An 18,478-nucleotide genomic window follows, 5' to 3' on the forward strand; every position below is an offset into this window, starting at 1 on the left:
GACACGGAAGCCCAGAGAAACTTTCCTTTTACAATATTCAATTACGTTGCTGCAACAATATAACCCTACATTGCTTCTTCTCAAGCAACATATGAAGTCGTACTGCATTGGCTAAACTGCTCATTTACAGTGTAGGGGCTTGTTGCATTCTTTGAATGGCTGACCAACATCACGAAGTCTAAGTATTGGCACAACCCAATTTATTTTTTAAAAGCTCCTTGAACTCACGGCCTCAGTTCAAGTAATTTTCCAGGCGTTGGATGCAGGCTAAAACAGTCGCCAGCGAACGGTGATTGCCAGTAGCTTCAGCATCGAAAGGCTAGAAAGAATAGAAATTTCAGATTAGCTGATGCTCAAAAAGGCAGTGTTTCCTGAAAGGCAGAAAAATGTGTGCTTTGAACCTTGTTTGAGTAGCCTCGGTTCTTTGCTGACAAGGTGGTGATTGGCAAACTCAGATTACCTGAAATGCCTTTAGGAGAAGCGAATTTGTGTGCTTGCAATAGAATTTACAGCTCGGGTATTTTTTCCCCATTAAGTGGTAAGATATTTATTTTATTTTGATAAGGAGAACCACGTCATAACCATGCGGTCGACCAAAACATGCACAGCTACGGCTGCGAGCGGCAGATTAAAAAGGCAGTGGAGGCTCCGTCTTCAGTGCATACTTTCTGTAGCAATCAGATAACTCGTCCTATGTCACAGGTGTCTAAAACACACCCGTAACAACACGTGCCAGCTCCTCTAATGCCGCCTTGGTGGCTCCGAGGTAACGCGCTGGCCTATGGATCCTCCGTTGGCAGGTTTGGGTCCCGGCTGAGGCGCCCGCAGTATGACGAAGGCTTAATTGTGGAAAGCGCCGTTGTAACTCAGATTTGGGTTGCTCGTCAAAGATCCCCAGGTGGTCTGAATTACTCCTCAGTCTTCCGCTGGCGTGCGCCAGATGTCCTTCGTTGGTTTGGCACGTCAGCCCTCAAACTTATAAAATATACAACTCCTGTAATCCCATTTGCAAAGTGAAACTTGAAATTTTCAGCATGTGCTTGGGCATGAAGAAAAACTATCGAAAGCATCAAACGGAAATGTTCGCTTATCAGTATAGCTTTCAGCACTGCATCTCAGTTGCCTGTACAACAGCGCTGTTTCTCACATAGTTTGGCCGATTTCATTTCAGTACTTTTTGGAAACAATGCACACCAGATATGCTTTGCATTTAAAAAAAAATTGCTACATTTTCAGTTTCTGGATGTGGCTCCTCATTTGTTTGCATACAAACCATATACCATCTGGTGTGCATGGAATCAATAGCATCATTGTCCTGTATTGGTCTAGTTCCAGCTTTATAGCAAAGTGAAGTTGAACACTTTTGGGGAATGGTGGCCAAAAGTTTCCAAGGCACCGCGTTTCATATGTTGTGCTCCCCTGAGCTTTGTTGTCATGGCGGGATCCTTCGTTCCACGAGCTCGTGTGGCCCTTGCATGCTTCAACCTTCTAGCAATGTCACAGCCCTGATGACACCGGAGGGCCCATGTTTGGCCGCCCACATGTATTCAGAGTCACCCAATAAGAGTCATATATTATCAATTATACCTTAAAATTAATGTTTACTCACTTTGTTTCTTGTATGTCTCATTCAGAAACCAGACACCGCTGCTTGGTTACGGGTTGCCGGAAGGGTTCAACAGAGACTGGCCATTCCCAAACTGCGTGGGTGCGGTCGACGGGAAGCACATTCAGATATATGCTCCCGCAAACTCTGGGAGGATGTACTTCAATTACAAGTTGTGTCAAGTTTCATTCTACTTTTTGATACTGAATACAATAGTGTTTCTTTCAGCCGCCGCGATGGGAAGATCTTAATTTGTCCCACGAGACAATTTAGCCTCCCTATCATCCCCATTGAAAATTCCATCAAGCTACGTAATTTGGGACACTGACTGCCAGTCAGCAGCCTTGGTGGAACGTGATGGACCATCAGACGTCACCTGATGGTCCATCAGATGACGTCTGACTGCCACTGCCAAGGGATTTTCATCAACAAGGGCAGCATTTATATAAAAGTAAAGCTATACGCACTCATAAATATCGCCAAATGCCTCGATAAAACAAAATGTTCGAGAAAAAAAAGAAGAAAAAAAAAGAAAAAAACAGGACCACCGCGGATCGAACCCGCGACCACTTACGTACAAATCGGACACCTTAACCCCTATGCTACGCCATTCCTTAGAAAACTCGATTTCACCATTCGTTTTATACGAGATGCTTCGGTTGCAATGCAGTTAAGACTTCAGCATGTTATGCAAAGCACTCGTACATCACTCGCCGTACTTCAGTTCTACTCACCCGCCATGTAGAGTACTTTCGCGCGGTAGAACGATCCTTTTGTTTGCGCGTCTCGGGCCCAGTAGATCTGGTACACCTTGTCGTCTTCAACTACACCGCTAAAGTCCCTTACATCGTCGGAACTCACAACAGGCTGGGTCTTGTCGAGTAGAAATTCTAATAAAACATAAGACATTGTAGAGCCCGGGCAGGATCGACAGGTTGGAGCAAGCGGGCAAACAAAACGAGTCGAGAGCGATCGTTCATGAAAGCTCGACGAAGCATCTATGGGCGAAGCGAAGTGGCGAAGTCGGCGAAGTCGCGAAGTGGCGTTTTCGGCGTGCTTCTGAACAAGGTTGTCGGTCGGCTGCGTGTCATATCTCTAACATCAGCGGTTTTATGGGCTCACGTTCCGAAATCATTTTCTTGTGCATAGATTATTTTTCGTATTCATAGATTTGACGAAATAGTCGTATCCGAACGAACTTTACGTCCTTTGACCGTACGTCTGTCTGCACGTCAAAGCTTTTTGACGTACAGTCAGAGCCAACGGATGTACAAGCAGAATCGCCACCAAGACATTTTGATGGCATTTCGCGGCGGCCGACTGCCACCAGGAAACCATCAGAAAGCCGACAAGTGGAGTCTGACTGGAGTTTGACTGTCGGTCAGAGTAACTTGTTGGCCAATCAGACATGTTTGACGTACAGTCAGGCACAGTCAGCGGTCCACTAGAAAACATTGACTGCCAAACAGGGTTACATTGATGGATTTTTCCTTCAGGGTGCACAGCATGTATCGTAGTGTCCTTCATGTGAAACGATATCTTGAATATTTTTTTCTAGTCTAATGCATGTTTAATCTTCATTAGTGTAAATATCTTACTAAAGAAATCATATCACTGTGTAATTACATGAAGCCTATGTTGATAATAGGAAGGGTGGCTCATGCAGGTGACGTACCAAAGGTGTGTCGTTTTTGCCTTCCTTCACTTGCATATCTCTTCGGTCATGTCCTCTATTTGTTATCGTCCCTGGTTCAACAGCGGAGCGTTTATCCGCAGCACATTTTTGTGCTGAGCACAATCTTTCCGGTATGTACAACATATGTACATTACGCCACAATATCAAAGACACCTCGGAGCGAGGGGATGGTGGCTGGTGGGGGCAATGTATGCGTTTCACGCACTGCCGTATCGCTCTCAGGGGAGGGCATTCGCTCGACGCTAATCTGGGGCTGAAGTTTGCTTACCAGTTTTGGTTTCGGTTTAGCCGAGGCGTACGCCTCATTCACATCGTACCGCAGCTGCATGGGCATCAGGAAGGGACAATTCTATTACACTGGCATTGGGCAGACTTGCAATTGAGCATTTTGTTGAACGATGTCAAGATGTGTCATCGTTTTAACAAACTTCAATATAAGTTCCATATTTATTTATTTCGTGCTACGCATTCTAAGCCTGGCTGAGCACCGCGTTACCTCTTCGTGGAAAGAAATTAAATTACCCAAAGCGCGAGCAGAGCCCTTGCTAGCCGGTGTCGCAGCCACGCGCTCCGAGTGAGACTTTCATATTGCGGCACACTGTACTTGAATTGTGCAAAAAAAATGAGGGGCAATGTAAGCTCGGCTTATGGAAGTACTTTGAAGTTAAAAAATCAATTGGTCACATTACAAGATTTATTATTTGAGACTTACAGTCAGGTGTGTGTGCTATTTTAATATGATGCTGGTGTTTTTACAGGGGACATACTCCATCGTCCTTATGGCCATCGTCGACAGCGGCTATAGCTTCGTTGTCGTAGATGTTGGTGCCTATGGGAAGCAAAGCGATAGGGGAGTCCTCAAACAGTCAGTTTTCGGGAAGCTGCTGGAACAGGGGCGCCTCGGGCTGCCAAGCGATCAGCTGCTACCCAAGACCAAGCTGCCTGCTCCATGCGTCTTCGTCGGGGACGAAGCGTTTCAGCTGAGGTCGGATTTCCTCAGGCCTTACCCTGGGCGCGGTCTCGAGGATAACGAACGAATCTTCAACTACCACCTGAACCGAGCAAGGTAAAAGAACCTACTAGCCTGATGCCTCATCAATAAACGTCTTTAAGCAAGGTCTTCTCTAATCACAACCATATATATCAACCAATAGAAATATGCTCCCTTTTTACCTGGCAATGCTCCTAGCCATCTAAAGATTTGAACCATATTCGAGTTTGGAAAATGATTAAAAGTGTTTCTACCATTATATCAAAAATTTTAAATTTGTCATCTCTATGAAAGGTGCTGTGACATGCATGAAATCGCATGGGGGAAGTTGAATGGCATTTTAAACGACACTGAACCAGAATTACGAATACAGTAATAATGGGGGCGAGAATGCTGAGCTAAGAATTGAATGCGACGCTGCTGTTGTCGCTCTTGAGCTGGCAGGGCAGCGAAGGATTGGAGTGTTTTTGGAAATCCCCATCTCTAGTTCATACTTTAAAGTAGGCATCAAAGATGTGATTTCACATTATAGCCCTTGTTTCAATGTAGGCTTATGCAAAAGTCTCGTTTTTTTAGGTTCATTGCACCACGAGTAATCATATCGTGCACTCTTTTTGTTGCACAGGATTGCAGCATACCTGTCAAAATAGTGACATTTTATTTTTATCTTTTAATTTAAGGGGAAACTTTGCTCAATTTCTACACTTTTTGGTTCAACTAAGTCGTCGAACCTGAATCCCGAGATGTAATTTGTTTTTCGGTAGTCTCTTTAGTTTTTTTTAAATATGTGGTGTTTAAGTTTTGTTTTGGAGCTTACGGAAAGACCAAAATTACCTCCTCCAGCATGTAACATTGGTGGTGACGTCGCTTTCGTGCTGCTTCTACCACCGCCTCTGCTACAGAAGCTGGGCTACTTATTAGCCTGCCGGCTGCCGGTGCTCTCTGCATCCGCTGAGGAAGTGCCTTGCACTGATACTCATAGTTAGCACTCATTCCTAAACGAAGTGCGGCTTTTGCGACTTTTCACCATTGTCAGCATTCTCTCGGCATCCTGTTTGTGGTTGTGGTAAGCACCGCTTCTATCATCACTCGGGATTTCTCCCCTCCGAAGTGCTTGGCACACTAGTCAGTATTGTGACCTCTGTTCGTGTCACCAGTCGGAATAGCAGCGTTGTGGTATGTTGACACTTGCGACGAATCCACCGACGCCAACATGGATTCAGCTGCAAGGATGCATAAGGACACTAAGCCAAACATCCCTGTGCAGGAAGAACATGAAACTGACGTCGCAGTTCCCGCGCTGTGGCCTGAAAAGGCTGGTTTGCTGACGGCCCGCTAAAATATTGTTAATGTTATGTTTACTATCGGCTTTAGTAGGGACTGCAGTGTTGGTCCAGCATAAATTTTGTCTATGGCTGGATCTTGTCGCATTAAACTGATATCCCTAATTTGTTTTGATAAGACCTTTCAGCAGAGTTCCCTTTAAGGAACTATATAGCATGCTAAATGCCGTTTTTATACATGGAATATAATATTGCTATGACCACCATTCCGACAAATAATCGAGACCTCTTTGTTTCATTGGATATTAGAGTCTTCATGAAATTTTTTTATACATGATTCTATAACTAAGTCTGAATATGACATTCACCAGTAACATTTTAGTCATTTCCGATTCATCCCATGAACTTGGTAAATATTGTATATAGAAAGTTTCGTTGCTAGATCACTCTTGCAGCAGACGAAATTTCTAAAACTACACACTTCTACATGTATAAATTTACATTTCGTTGTCATCTATAGTCTGTTGCAACTCAAGAAGGTGGGGCGAGGGTAAGACGGGCTGGGGAGGAGGAAGCAGACGGAATGCTGAAGAAGAGAGGGGGAACCTCCTTCTCTCTTTAGCGTTCCGTCTGCTTCCTCCTCACCAGCCCGTCTTACCTTCGCCCTACCTTCTTGAGTTGCAACAGTCTGCCTCTCAAACCAAACTCATGATCCTTTTTCTATTTCGTTCAACTTTCAAAACAAAAAGAAGATGCGCCGAAAATGCCTTCGGTATCCTGGTGACGCGATTGAGGATCCTGAAAAGGAAGCTGGGGGAACAGCCCCAACATGCCGAAGAGCTGGTGAAGGCACTTTGTGTGCTCCACAATTTCCTGATGGCACAGAACAAAGGCAATGAAAATGCCTGCTGTGGTCCTGGCTACGCGGATTCCATGAATGGGGTTGGGGGAAGACATGGCGAACAGTGGCGCCAAGACTTCAGTCAGCTGCCCCTCCAGCTTGTTCGGACTCTTGCAAGGAACTTTTTCTCTCATGTGGCTCGAGGTGTCAGGGACCTCTACAAGGACTACTTCAGTAGTTCTGCTGGCAATGTCTCGTGGCAGCAGGCAGTCCGGCAGCGCTAATCTAGAGGGATTGAATTCAGTGCTGCCTTCCACCAGTCTTTTTTTATGTAGAGGCTGTATTTAAACACAAAAACCCTTCTAACATCCGTGGTGCTAGTATTTTTTTAATGTAAGACTATTTTCAATTTCACCATTCAATGCAACTTTGTAATGTCATTTAAGGTTTTTATTTTTAAATGAAAAAGTATAGGTTGTAAAGTTGTTTGCGTGTTTTTTTTAGGTATGGAAGTTCAGCACTTGCCTTATATTAGAGTGCTCTAGGAAGCTATCTTACTTGCACTTTAACTTTGACTTTAACATTGTAATAAAGACAGCAGTGATGGAAGTGCTGCGCCAAATTGCAAAGTTAACGAAAGTCTGCTACATCTTGCACTGAAATGGACATAAAGCAAAAAAATAATGGGTTGATTTTAAAAATCAGAGCAGTAGAGGGAACAAAAATTTTACAAATATTAATTTCATGCAGGGGTGGATTCAGAACTCCGGTTTTTGGGGGGGAGGGGCGGAAAATTTGTAAGGATACTATTCTCCCATTCTTTCGTGTGCACCGGGGGGTCCACCCATGTCAAATTGCCCTCCGAGAAGGGGTGGGGGGGGGGGGGGCGCCCTTGTCGCCCCCCCCCCCCCCCCCTTGGATCTGTTCCTCATTTTACGACATCTCTACTCACCTTATAGTAATTTGTTTCGTCTTGGGTCAGAACACAGTCAAAAGCTCAAAACACATACTAAAAGCGCAGGTCACGGGACATTCACTGCATTTGATATGTATAGTCAATGAAAGAACTCGTACAAGGAGGTGATGAATGCCACGATGTCATGCTTTGATGCTGTGAATAAGCCGCTCTGGCCGGTTGATCGCTGACATTGTCTAAATCTCCACACGATGTCCTCGATGTCAGGAATGAGGGTCCCGAGAAAACTTTTGCAAAATATAGTAGGATTGCAGATCGTGGCTACCATGATAAAAACACAACCAGAGTCTTGTACTCCTAATAAGACCGCTCGACTATCATGTCTGCCACACCCCTTTGTTCCGTAACTATAGAGTACCATGGCACTTGCGCCGCTCGTGTCAACCTTAACCTCTCACCACCGTGCGCGAGTCGAGCTTCACCGCTTTGCACCAGAGTGCTAGGAGCAGCGCCTGACCTGGAGGAGCGCCTGGGTTAGCGCAATTGGCGCGCAAATTATGCTTATGATTATTACAGATCGAACTTCTTTGTCGTAATTGTAAGTTAATCTATAATTAAAAAAATATACAGCAGAGAAAGAGAGAAGAAAACAAGGGTCTATATATATATATTTGAATAAATGCGGTAGTCACGGTAGTTCCCGTGCAGCTGTCGATTGAAAGAGCAGCGAACTTTGACGTAACTCTGGTTCCTACTCCGCTAAAGAGCAGTCTCACCTTTAAAGCGAAAGTGTAGGCTTTTATGTTTTTGAGTGGTTGTTTTTGCAGTTCATGATATAAGAGTTTTGAGTAATTTAGATTCATTAAGCTTGTGGGACACATTTTTATTGGTAGACATGTTAGTGGATGATCCTGTTCTTGCTGGCATTTTACAGAAATTATATTTACAGGCTTAACAAGCTACCGAGTGTAAAATGAAGAGGGGAGAGAGGAGTTATCCTAATGAAGTGTAGCGCTACGATTCCCCTTTTAACCATTTTTTAACACCCATTGTAAATGAAACCTACTTTGACTAGAGCCTTCTCTAAGAGAGCTGTGTTCCTTTTATGCTCCACCTATGCTTATCAGAAAGGTATCAAGTAATATGCTCTAGTAGTACTAAAGAGGAAGCCTTGACTCATTGAGATGCAATCACTTTTTCGTTCTCAAGTGATGTGCTAACAGATGTTGGCATCTGCTCCAAAAGCATCAGTGGCTGCTCCGAACCGATATTTTGCCTGCTACAAAAAGTCAAATGCCCCTTCCATCACTGAGACAGTTTGTTTCAAATCATGATTTTATTGCATATTTTTTTCTTTCTGTACAGCACAAAATAGTAAATGAATTTACAGGAAGACTAGTAGGGAAGATTGGGCATTATCTGTCGGTGTTTTATGACAGTGTCTTGCTGAGGTGTATGGCAGGAATCATGTTTCTAGTTGTGCCGTGTCAAAGGGCGATGTTAATAGTTTGACATTTTAAATGTGTATATATTACTTTTAGTGCTGAGGCCCGCACACCGTCGAAAGGGTGGTTGGGATATTCCCCATTCGGTACTGCGTGAGCACTTCGATAAAATGAATTTTGTAGTACCCCTGCAGGTGCTTGGGCACTTCGTCCATCGTGTCTACGAGTGATAAAAAAATGCTCTGTGGCTGTTGTCTTGAACGAGTGCATCAGTGTTGTCCTTTTTTTCTGTGGCTTTGGTCGGTGTGTGCTGGGTGAGGGGGCAGGGGCTTGGGAAAGGGCAGCAGAAATAGATCTAGGGGAAGGCAGGAGGTTGTGTGAATTAGGGATGGAGGCTTGATAGCAATCAGTAGTGGCATAGCGTAAAGTAGGGAGAGAGCAAGTAGACAAGAGGGGAAGGGGGGAGGATGCAGGCATGTTGACCATTGTCAGCAGAAGCTCTGATGGTGCTTCCTCCAACTCCTCTTCGTACCCATTTAGGACATCATCAATGGAGTCCTCGTGGACGCTGTCCATATTGCTGGTTGTCCTAGAATTTAGTGGACAACAAAAACCATTATGTGTACGTTGAAATATTTGCAGAAACATATACAAAAAGTTGGGAAATCCTCGAAGTAAGCAATTAATCTCTTTCAGCCACACTGGAAGGGCAAGAAAATATACGTACGGGCGTGGCTCCACGAAGTCCCGCAGGAATAGCAAATCTTTAGAATGCTGCCAGCAGGACTGCGGTTCACCGGCACCTGCGCCACTCCTTTTTTTTTTTGCTATCCCACAGACGCTTCCCGAAGGTGTCGCGGAGATTCCGCCACCACCCAGTGACAGCCTTAACGTCGTCTGTAAAAAAAAAAAAAGAAAAAAAGTTGATTATGTAAGTTTTTTTTAACAAGCTGATTTCAAAGCTTGGCACAATAGCAATAACCAAAAGCACATTTCGCGGGAGTCGCGTGCAGCCTAGTAAGCGCAACAAATTGTGTCCAATTGAGTTAATATACGCACTCAACTTTTCAGCGTTTGAGCAACTTTACTATCAGGGAAATGAGGAAGGGCATGCGATCATTGATACTCTAATTAATGGTGGATCGTTTCGTCGACAACTTTTGATCCAAACACTTTTCATAAAAAAAAACCTTTTGTCGACACATGTTTCGTGGAAAGTCGCTCCGCCGATAATATATATTCTTTCGCTCTATGGATTAGCCGCGAGGCCTAAACATCTAGAGAAGTACAGGCCGGCCCGCGTGCATTGCCGAGGTTGGTAAGGGTTTGTGTTAATGAAAGGCTTAGGGAGCACCGTGCCTCTCTTCGAGCGACTCCGTCGGGCCACCTGGCTGTCCACTGTCACAGGTGCGGCTGCTCTCCAGCGTTCGGTGACAAATGTTTTGGGCACGTATAAAGAACAGAGGGCGAGAGAGATCTTGGAGGCCTTTCAGATAGCTTCTCGGGGAGAGGGATGCATAAGCCAACCCTCCCTTGCATTGACTCAGGCCGAGTTGGCGTTTCTAAAGACACGACACGTGTCAACACGTAAACATCGTGATTTTACAGTTTTTAAGATGTTTAGTTTGACAACAAGGCGCTGCGGTGCGCATGAGCGATTGGGGGGGGGGGGGGGGGGGAGGGGGGGGGGGATGCTTTTTGTGTTTTCTGAGGTTCCAATAAAACCTATCAGTTGCGAGTGAGCGTTCGTCCGTCGTTTGTGTTTCTTACTCTGTCCTCGTCGTTTGTGCGCTTTTAAAACCAAGAAGAAGTTGGTAAGCACTCCTGATAATGAAAAACAAACAAAAACGAAGCTGTCAATGAAACAAATGCGCGATCGTTTCGGAGAAAAGATTTGTCAATCAAGCAGCGCAGTGTCGACGCAACCAACTGTCGATAAACGTCGTTCGATAGACCTGTCCTATCCAAAGCGGCTCGTGCGAAGACGACATCGGCGTTCTTTGTTATTAGACTGACACTGCTAAGATATTGATCACCGACTTTGGCTACATGAGTGGACACTTTTCTGGTGGTAATCACAGCCTGTATCTAGGTGAGGAAAGGAAACAAAACCGCGAGCGCCGTCGAGACGTATATTATTGGCCGTGTACGTACCATCAGTTCCCTGCTTGCCCAAGCCTTTGGCAACGGAGATCCATGTCTCGCGCTTCATGTGTGTCAGCAGTCCTTCTGTTGCCTTATCAAGAAAGGAGGTTAATTGGCTGGCCTCTTAATTAGCTTCGTTTAAGCGCGTCCCTTACAAAAATGATCAATGAGTTTGAATTGACTTTCTACTGTGTTCCTATAGAGTCAATTGAAGCTCAGTATAACCTCAACGTCTAATGAGTTTGATCATTAGAAACTCAATATCGATTCTATTGATATTACTCATTAGGAATGCAATTGAGTTTGATCATTAGAAAACCAATATCGATTCTATTGATTTTACTTATTAGGAATGCAATTGAGCCTGATCATTAGATAATCAATATCAATTCAATTGATTTCACTCATTAGGAATGCAATTGAGTTTGATCATTAGAAAATCAATATCGATTCTATTGATTTCACTCATTAGGAATGCAATTGAGTTTGATCATTAGAAAATCAATATCGATTCTATTGATATTACTCATTAGGAGTGCAATTGAGTTTGATCATTAGAAAATCAATATCGATTCTATTTATATTACTTATTAGGAATGCAATTGAGTTTGATCATTAGAAAATCAATATCGATTCTATTAATATTACTCATTAGGAATGCAATTGAGTTTGATCATTAGAAAATCAATATCGATTCTATTGATATTACTTATTAGGAATGCAATTGAGTTTGATCATTAGAAAATCAATATCGATTCTATTGATATTACTCATTAGGAATGCAATTGAGTTTGATCATTAGAAAATCAATATCGATTCTATTGATTTTACTTAGTAGGAATGCAATTGAGTTTGATCATTAGAAAATCAATATCGATTCTATTCATTTCACTCATTAGGAATGCAATTGAGCTTGATCATTAGAAAATCAATATCGATTCTATTGATATCACTTATTAGGAATGCAATTGAGTTTGATCATTAGAAAATCAATATCAATTCAATTGATTTCACTCATTAGAAATGCAATTGAGTTTGATCATTAGAAAATCAATATCGATTCTATTGATTTCACTCATTAGGAATGCAATTGAGTTTGATCATTAGAAAATCAATATCGATTCTATCGATATTACTCATTAGGAATGCAATTGAGTTTGATCATTAGAAACTCAATATCGATTCTATTGATATTACTTATTAGGAATGCAATTGAGTTTTATCATTAGAAAATCAATATGAATTCAATTGATTTCACTCATTAGGAATGTAATTGAGTTTGATCATTAGAAAATCAATATCGATTCTATTGATTTCACTCATTAGGAATGCAATTGAGTTTGATCATTAGAAAATCAATATCGATTCTATTGATATTACTCATTAGGAATGCAATTGAGTTTGATCATTAGAAAATCAATATCGATTCTATTGATTTCACTCATTAGGAATGCAATTGAGTTTGATCATTAGAAAATCAATATCGATTCTATTGATATTACTCATTAGGAATGCAATTGAGTTTGATCATTAGAAAATCAATATCGATTCTACTGATATTACTCATTAGGAATGCAATTGAGTTTGATCATTAGAAAATCAATATCGATTCTACTGATTATACTCATTAAGAATGCAGGTGAGACTGATCATAAGAAACTCAATATCGATTCTACTGATTTTACTCATTAGGAATGCAATGGAGTTTGATTATTAGAAACTCAATATCGATTCTAATGAATTTACTCATTAGGAATGCAATTGAGTTTGATCATTAGAAAATCAATATCGATTCTATTGATTTCACTCATTAGGAATGCAATTGAGTTTGATCATTAGAAAATCAATATCGATTCTACTGATATTACTCATTAGGAATGCAATTGAGTTTGATCATTAGAAAATCAATATCGATTCTATTGATTTCACTCATTAGGAATGCAATTGAGTTTGATCATCAGAAAATCAATATCGATTCTATTGATAATACTCATTAGGAATGCAATTGAGTTTGATCATTAGAAAATCAATATCGATTCTATTGATATTACTCATTAGAAATGCAATTGAGTTTGATCATTAGAAAATCAATATCGATTCTACTGATTATACTAATTAAGAATGCAAGTGAGACTGATCATAAGAAACTCAATATCGATTCTACTGATTTTACTCATTAGGAATGCAATGGAGTTTGATTATTAGAAACTCAATATCGATTCTAATGAATTTACTCATTAGGAATGCAATTGAGTTTGCTCCATTGTGAACTCGACATACATATATTCCTTTGAATTTAATCATTAAGGATGCAATGGAGTTTGCTCATCATGATGAATGCAATATCCATGATGCAAACGAGTTTTATCGTCAAGAACTCGATATTATTTTCAATTAACTTATTTGCAAAAACGTTTATCATTAAGAGGTCAATATTTTTTTAGAGTTTACTCATTAGATATATAAATGAGTTTCATCATTCATTATTTTGAGCTTAGTCACTGGACATGCACTGGAGTTTAATCACTTGCAACAGACATTTCTTTGTCTCCTCAATAGAGATTCAAAAGAGTTTTTATCAATGAGTAGTTGACATCAGCTGGTTTGTGCTTTCTGCTCTAGAGGACCCCAGCAAGGGTACCCTGCAAAAAAAACCAATACACCACTGAGAGCCTATAGCTTGCATTATAAAAGCTCTAAGGTCACTGACAAAGTGAGAACAAGGAGGAGCTTCAGTTGTCTCCCCTTAAGCTTGAATCTGCCCCTCGAAAATGCTTCAACATCTCGTGCACATCCAGCACGCGCATACTGCCAAAGCATGATGGAAGGCATAGAGCGCGCGCTGAAGGCCGGGTGTTTGAAAGACACGCCATGCCGTTCTCGCTCAGTCTGTGAAAATAGTAGCATCATTGAGTTTATATTCTAGTCACTTCGTAAAGAAAGGAAACAATAGAAATATTTAAAAGCGAACAACTCTCATGCCTCATTTATGCAGAAAAGCGATAACACACCGGCCAGCGTTATTAAAAGCAGCAGACACATCGGCTGATTTCCATTCTTTGGAGTGGGAACCCACCAAAAACAATAGTGAAAAAAAACAAAAAAAAGCATGAATTTACACTGTGCATTAGGCAGGACAAACAAATTTGTTCAGATGCATCGAAAACATTTATTCACAACTTTACACAATTCATTGTCAGCCAGAATACAGCTAATGCGCTTTATTGGGGGCTGCAAAGTCGCACACAGATGAAGCAATGAACCTGGCTTACAATATTCTAGATACAAAGTGCGCACATTCTTTATCACAGCAATGGTACAGCAGCTATCAACTTCTGCACAAAAAGGTCAAGCCAGCTCCGGTCCAGCCTTCATTGCTTAGGAATGTAAATAAATCTTAAGGTTTACATATACCACTAGATGTATGACACTGAGTGAATTCATGAGTATAATGCTGTGAAGTTCCATTTTTACATACAAATTAACCCCTTCCAAGCAGCCATATTTTATGCTGCCCATGAAGGAGTAAGCAGCTACCTTAAAATAAACCAAGAATTGATTTGGTGTTTGAACTTCACTAACTTCTTATCAGTTAACGGAGAAAACAAATCTATAGCACAGGAGGTAAGGGAAATTGCACTGTAAAATTAAAAACAAAAAACAAAAACAAAAACACGCTATTTTCGTTCTTTTATTCTTTAAAAAGCTTTCTGCCCGTGATACAAATAGAGAATACCGGCCTTAATTAGCTTAGAAATTGGATATGAGTTTTCTAAACAAAATTAAGAGGATTGAAAACAATTAAACCAACCCTAGAACAACTTTTGTTGCTTCAGGATATAAACCCTGAATTTTCATAGCATGAAACAGTACAGCAACAGAAGAAAAAAAATAACGGAAGACCAGAGACACTGCACTGACTCCCACCTGTCATATTAAATAGAAATATATATTAAAATAAAGACAGAAGAAAAAACTATGCCACAGAAAAACACAAAAAATAAAAATGCTCCATTAAGCACCAGTGCAGAGACAAGATGTGACACACATGCCAGAGATATTCCAAGTCAGATTGTGCCTTGGGATAAGGTAACTTGTTCAAAATACAAATGTGCAATTGTCGTTTATGATTGTGGTCGATCCTACCAAAACGTCCCTAGCAAGTGCCCACTTCAAATTTGGAGATAATTGCAAAAAACTGGAAGATGGGTGCTTCTTTGGTCATCAATATGCAGATGCATGCCTTGCGTATTTCCCAACTATTACGAAATTGAGGGGTGGTACTTATCGTGGCATGGTTTTTATCATGGTTTATCATGGCTTGGATTTCAGTATTTTACGGTACTTGACTGTTGGTGATCAAAATATGTTCAGTCGGAACTAGAAGAAACACGAATAGCGGGTGCATGGTTTTTGACCTATGCTGCATCACCTAAAGGCATGACGACGAAATTTGATATGCACTGAGCGAGAACTTAAGACATCAAAGGTGGAGCTGCACATTCCCAGCCGCAACCTACCATAAAATCCCGAGATAGCCCACCTAACACCAACCGCGAATCAGCTGAAAATATGGAGTGGGCTAACTTTCAATGTAGATTCTAGAAAAGTTTGAAAAAAATTGCTATTTTTAGGTGGTGTCGCTTCCAAGCTTGTAATGGTGGTGAGGGGCAACGAAGCAAAGATGACTGTACTTCCCAGTCAGCAGCATTCGCTTATATCCCACCACAGTGAACAAGCCGCATGTATGACGAGGCCCTCATTGATCCCAGCAGTACTATTATTAGGAGTGGGCTGTGTTTCGGCGTTTAAAAAAATATAACAAATCAAGCCAAAAATAGGGATGCGCCATCTTTCAGGGTTGGGGCATCTCCCGGGATTTTACTAGTGCAGGCGTGCAGCATCTTCTGAAAATCAAGCACGGTCTGTTCGCATTTCGTTTTGAGTCAACTGTGCATTTAAGTTTTCACTTCATTACCCATTTATGGTTTTCTTTTGTCATTTTCTTCTGGCTAAAACAAGGAATCTGGTAAACACCCAGAACTGCACGTGAGTTTATGCAGACTCTAGCACAAACGTTTCCCTTACAGTGGCTGAGTAAGTGTGAGGAGGACAGCAGAGACACACACACTTTTGTACAGACAACTGAAAAAATTTACCCTCACTGAACCTACTCAGTACGTTGTTTTGAACATGTTGTGCTCTTACATACAAATCAACTTCCTTTAAGCAATCACATTTTGTCTGGTCTTTCGAGCAGTAGGCGACCATCTTAGTAATGCGACCAAAGACACCATCTGCCACAACGTAAGAATTATTCCTCCGAGATTTGTCCAGTTCAGCAGTGCAGAGCTTAAAACACCCAATTTCAATCTTTTTGTACTGTCTCCCAACATCCCTAACTTGTCCCTTCCCATAAAAATGAATGAGGCCATTGCGCGTGTACTGGACTTTCAAGTTATATCCCTTCAGCAGGGCCTTAAATAAGTGGCCTATTTCCCCCCTCTCCCATTTGATGAGATGTAGATCTCCAAAGTCTTGGTAAGGCCTGGAGCAAAGAAAACTTGTCCACAATTTGCAAATGTGGATAACGAGTTCCCTTCACAAGCCGCCCCAGTTTTCCATTAATGGACTCGAAGGGGTATAACGAGTAGCCCCAAGGCGGGCCCCACTCCATTGCACTATCGACAAGATGTATGAGCAGGTGCGTGTTGTATGTAACATGCTCTTTGCCGTACAACCCCTGATACTTCTGAACAAAACCAAACATGGTGACCCTAAGGTCTCGGAGCTTTTGGATACAAAGTGATGGACCTAACAGGTACTCCATGATCTCAACAAACTGCATCCAATGGTTGAAATATTTCGAAGTAAGGATTCCTTTCAAAACTACAGGGGAGTAGTACAGCAGCCAGTTTCTCCATTCCGACGATTTCCACTCTTTCATGACATTCAGGGATCTGGGCAGCCTTGACATTTCCCAGATGGGCTGCAAGCCCATCAGCTTAGCATCCATATCCCTCATAAAGGGACGCAGGTTAAACGCGTCACGTCCCTTTGCCTTGAACCAGAGAAATGTGGTGGATCTCACGAAGCCTGAACATACGGCATGCATGTAATCTACCACAGAGCATGTACCAAAGCTAAAAAAAGAAAGTAGTAAAAGGACGCTTGACCCTTTTACACCATAGCTTGGTTCGCCTTTACGCGCTTTGCAGGGATGCTGCGAGAACGACTCGTGCGTCCTCCTTTTGGGAGGAGCAGCACCGGCTGGGTACACACGAGAATGCCCCTTCCCCTTTTCCACCACCTCGCCGGGCTCCTCACACCATGCACATCCATATGCGCCGTTAAACTGCGTCATCTGCATGAGTTCACACCTTGCAACGGTGTCCACCGTGCAAGACCCTGGGAATACCTTGGACACTCTGGTATTCCCTCCCTTGTCGGTCCATGAGATGCCACACGACGACAGCTCATTCAATGCTTTCACAAAGGGCACAAGGAATGTATTCATAGATGGTTTCCCTGAACCAAACCAAAGTCCAAACAATTGGAGCTTCTGCATTCGCTCCCTAAATGGAAGTTCATTAACTTGGACAAGCAAGGGCCAAATTCCAAAGTTGCGGCTTTCAAAAAGCGGTACGCCATCAGTGTTAAAGGTTACGGTTAGGTCATCTGCACCCAGTGGGAGCCTACTGCAACCAACTTTCAGTCATGTCTGTGACATCGTACGACAAACGGTGTTTGCCTAGGATGCTGCCATCGATCATCTCAAGCATCTCACAGATTTGGCTAGCAAGATCTAAGGTAGAAAAGTAGGACAACGACTTCACAAGGTCGTTTTCAGAATGCTTCGTACCACACTGGTTACAACAGGCCTCACCGTCGCTAGCAACTAATTCTCCAATGTAACCCATGCAGCTGCTACAGTAGAAATGCCTAGTCTTCCTACCCACACTTCCAGCAAAATGCTTGAAAAAGCAGTATTTTGTTGTAGGATACTTTGCATCCTTCGGTAGATGAGAGTCAATCAGCTTGAGTACGCTCTCCGTGACTTCCTTGGATGAACAGTGTCGAAGGCTGTGGCTCATTACCATCAGGAGACTTTCTGCCATTGACACCTTGGCTGCTGGGTATAGCAGCTCATCGTGAACAGAATTTCAGTCACGTGTTAGAATATTTCACTACATAAAAATAACAAGGAAATAAACGGGCTATGGGAATGCATGATCATATCCAGAAAGCAACCCAACAAAAAGAACAGAAGACCGCACAACACCCCCTTCTTTTTTTTAACATGACCAGACCAATGAAAAAGTGGATAACATAAATAGAAAGAACAAAAAAAACACAGGCTACCTGCTGAACTTTCAACAACCTTGAAAACCCTGACTGACACTGTGGTGGCTGCTCTCTGTAGGTGTTACTAGTGCCACTAAACAAGCTACGCTTCAAAGTAAAGGCACTCGCCCATATTTTGGCTTAAAATCATGGTTGCCAGTTATCTGAAGGTTTATCTGAAATCACAGGAAACCATTTTTTGTCCTCGAAA

The 18,478-nt window shown here is 42.1% G+C and overlaps 1 protein-coding gene and 1 long non-coding RNA gene across 2 annotated transcripts; both read right to left on the reverse strand.

The window, feature by feature from the left end:
- Positions 1-8,654: 8,654 nt before the first annotated feature.
- LOC120850283 lies at positions 8,655-9,908 on the reverse strand. Its single transcript, XR_005718099.2, has 2 exons — positions 9,506-9,908; positions 8,655-9,367 (listed from the first exon to the last, which is right to left on the reverse strand). It is a non-coding gene; the product is annotated as an uncharacterized LOC120850283 (long non-coding RNA).
- Positions 9,909-16,402: 6,494 nt separating this feature from the next.
- On the reverse strand, positions 16,403-17,624 carry LOC120850222. The gene has a single exon (XM_040222667.1). It carries the CDS (start codon positions 17,489-17,491, stop codon positions 16,403-16,405), a length of 1,089 nt encoding a protein of 362 aa, XP_040078601.1. The 5' UTR covers positions 17,492-17,624.
- Between the last annotated feature and the right edge of the window lie 854 nt (positions 17,625-18,478).

This window comes from Ixodes scapularis, unplaced genomic scaffold, assembly GCF_016920785.2.
Source record: "Ixodes scapularis isolate PalLabHiFi unplaced genomic scaffold, ASM1692078v2 PGA_scaffold2__306_contigs__length_199485367, whole genome shotgun sequence".
Taxonomy (NCBI): Eukaryota; Metazoa; Arthropoda; class Arachnida; order Ixodida; family Ixodidae; genus Ixodes; species Ixodes scapularis.

Excerpts from the sequence above, each read along its gene's own strand:
- LOC120850222 (XM_040222667.1), bottom strand. The coding sequence starts at position 17,491 with ATGCAGAAGCTCCAATTGTTTGGACTTTGGTTTGGTTCAGGGAAACCA.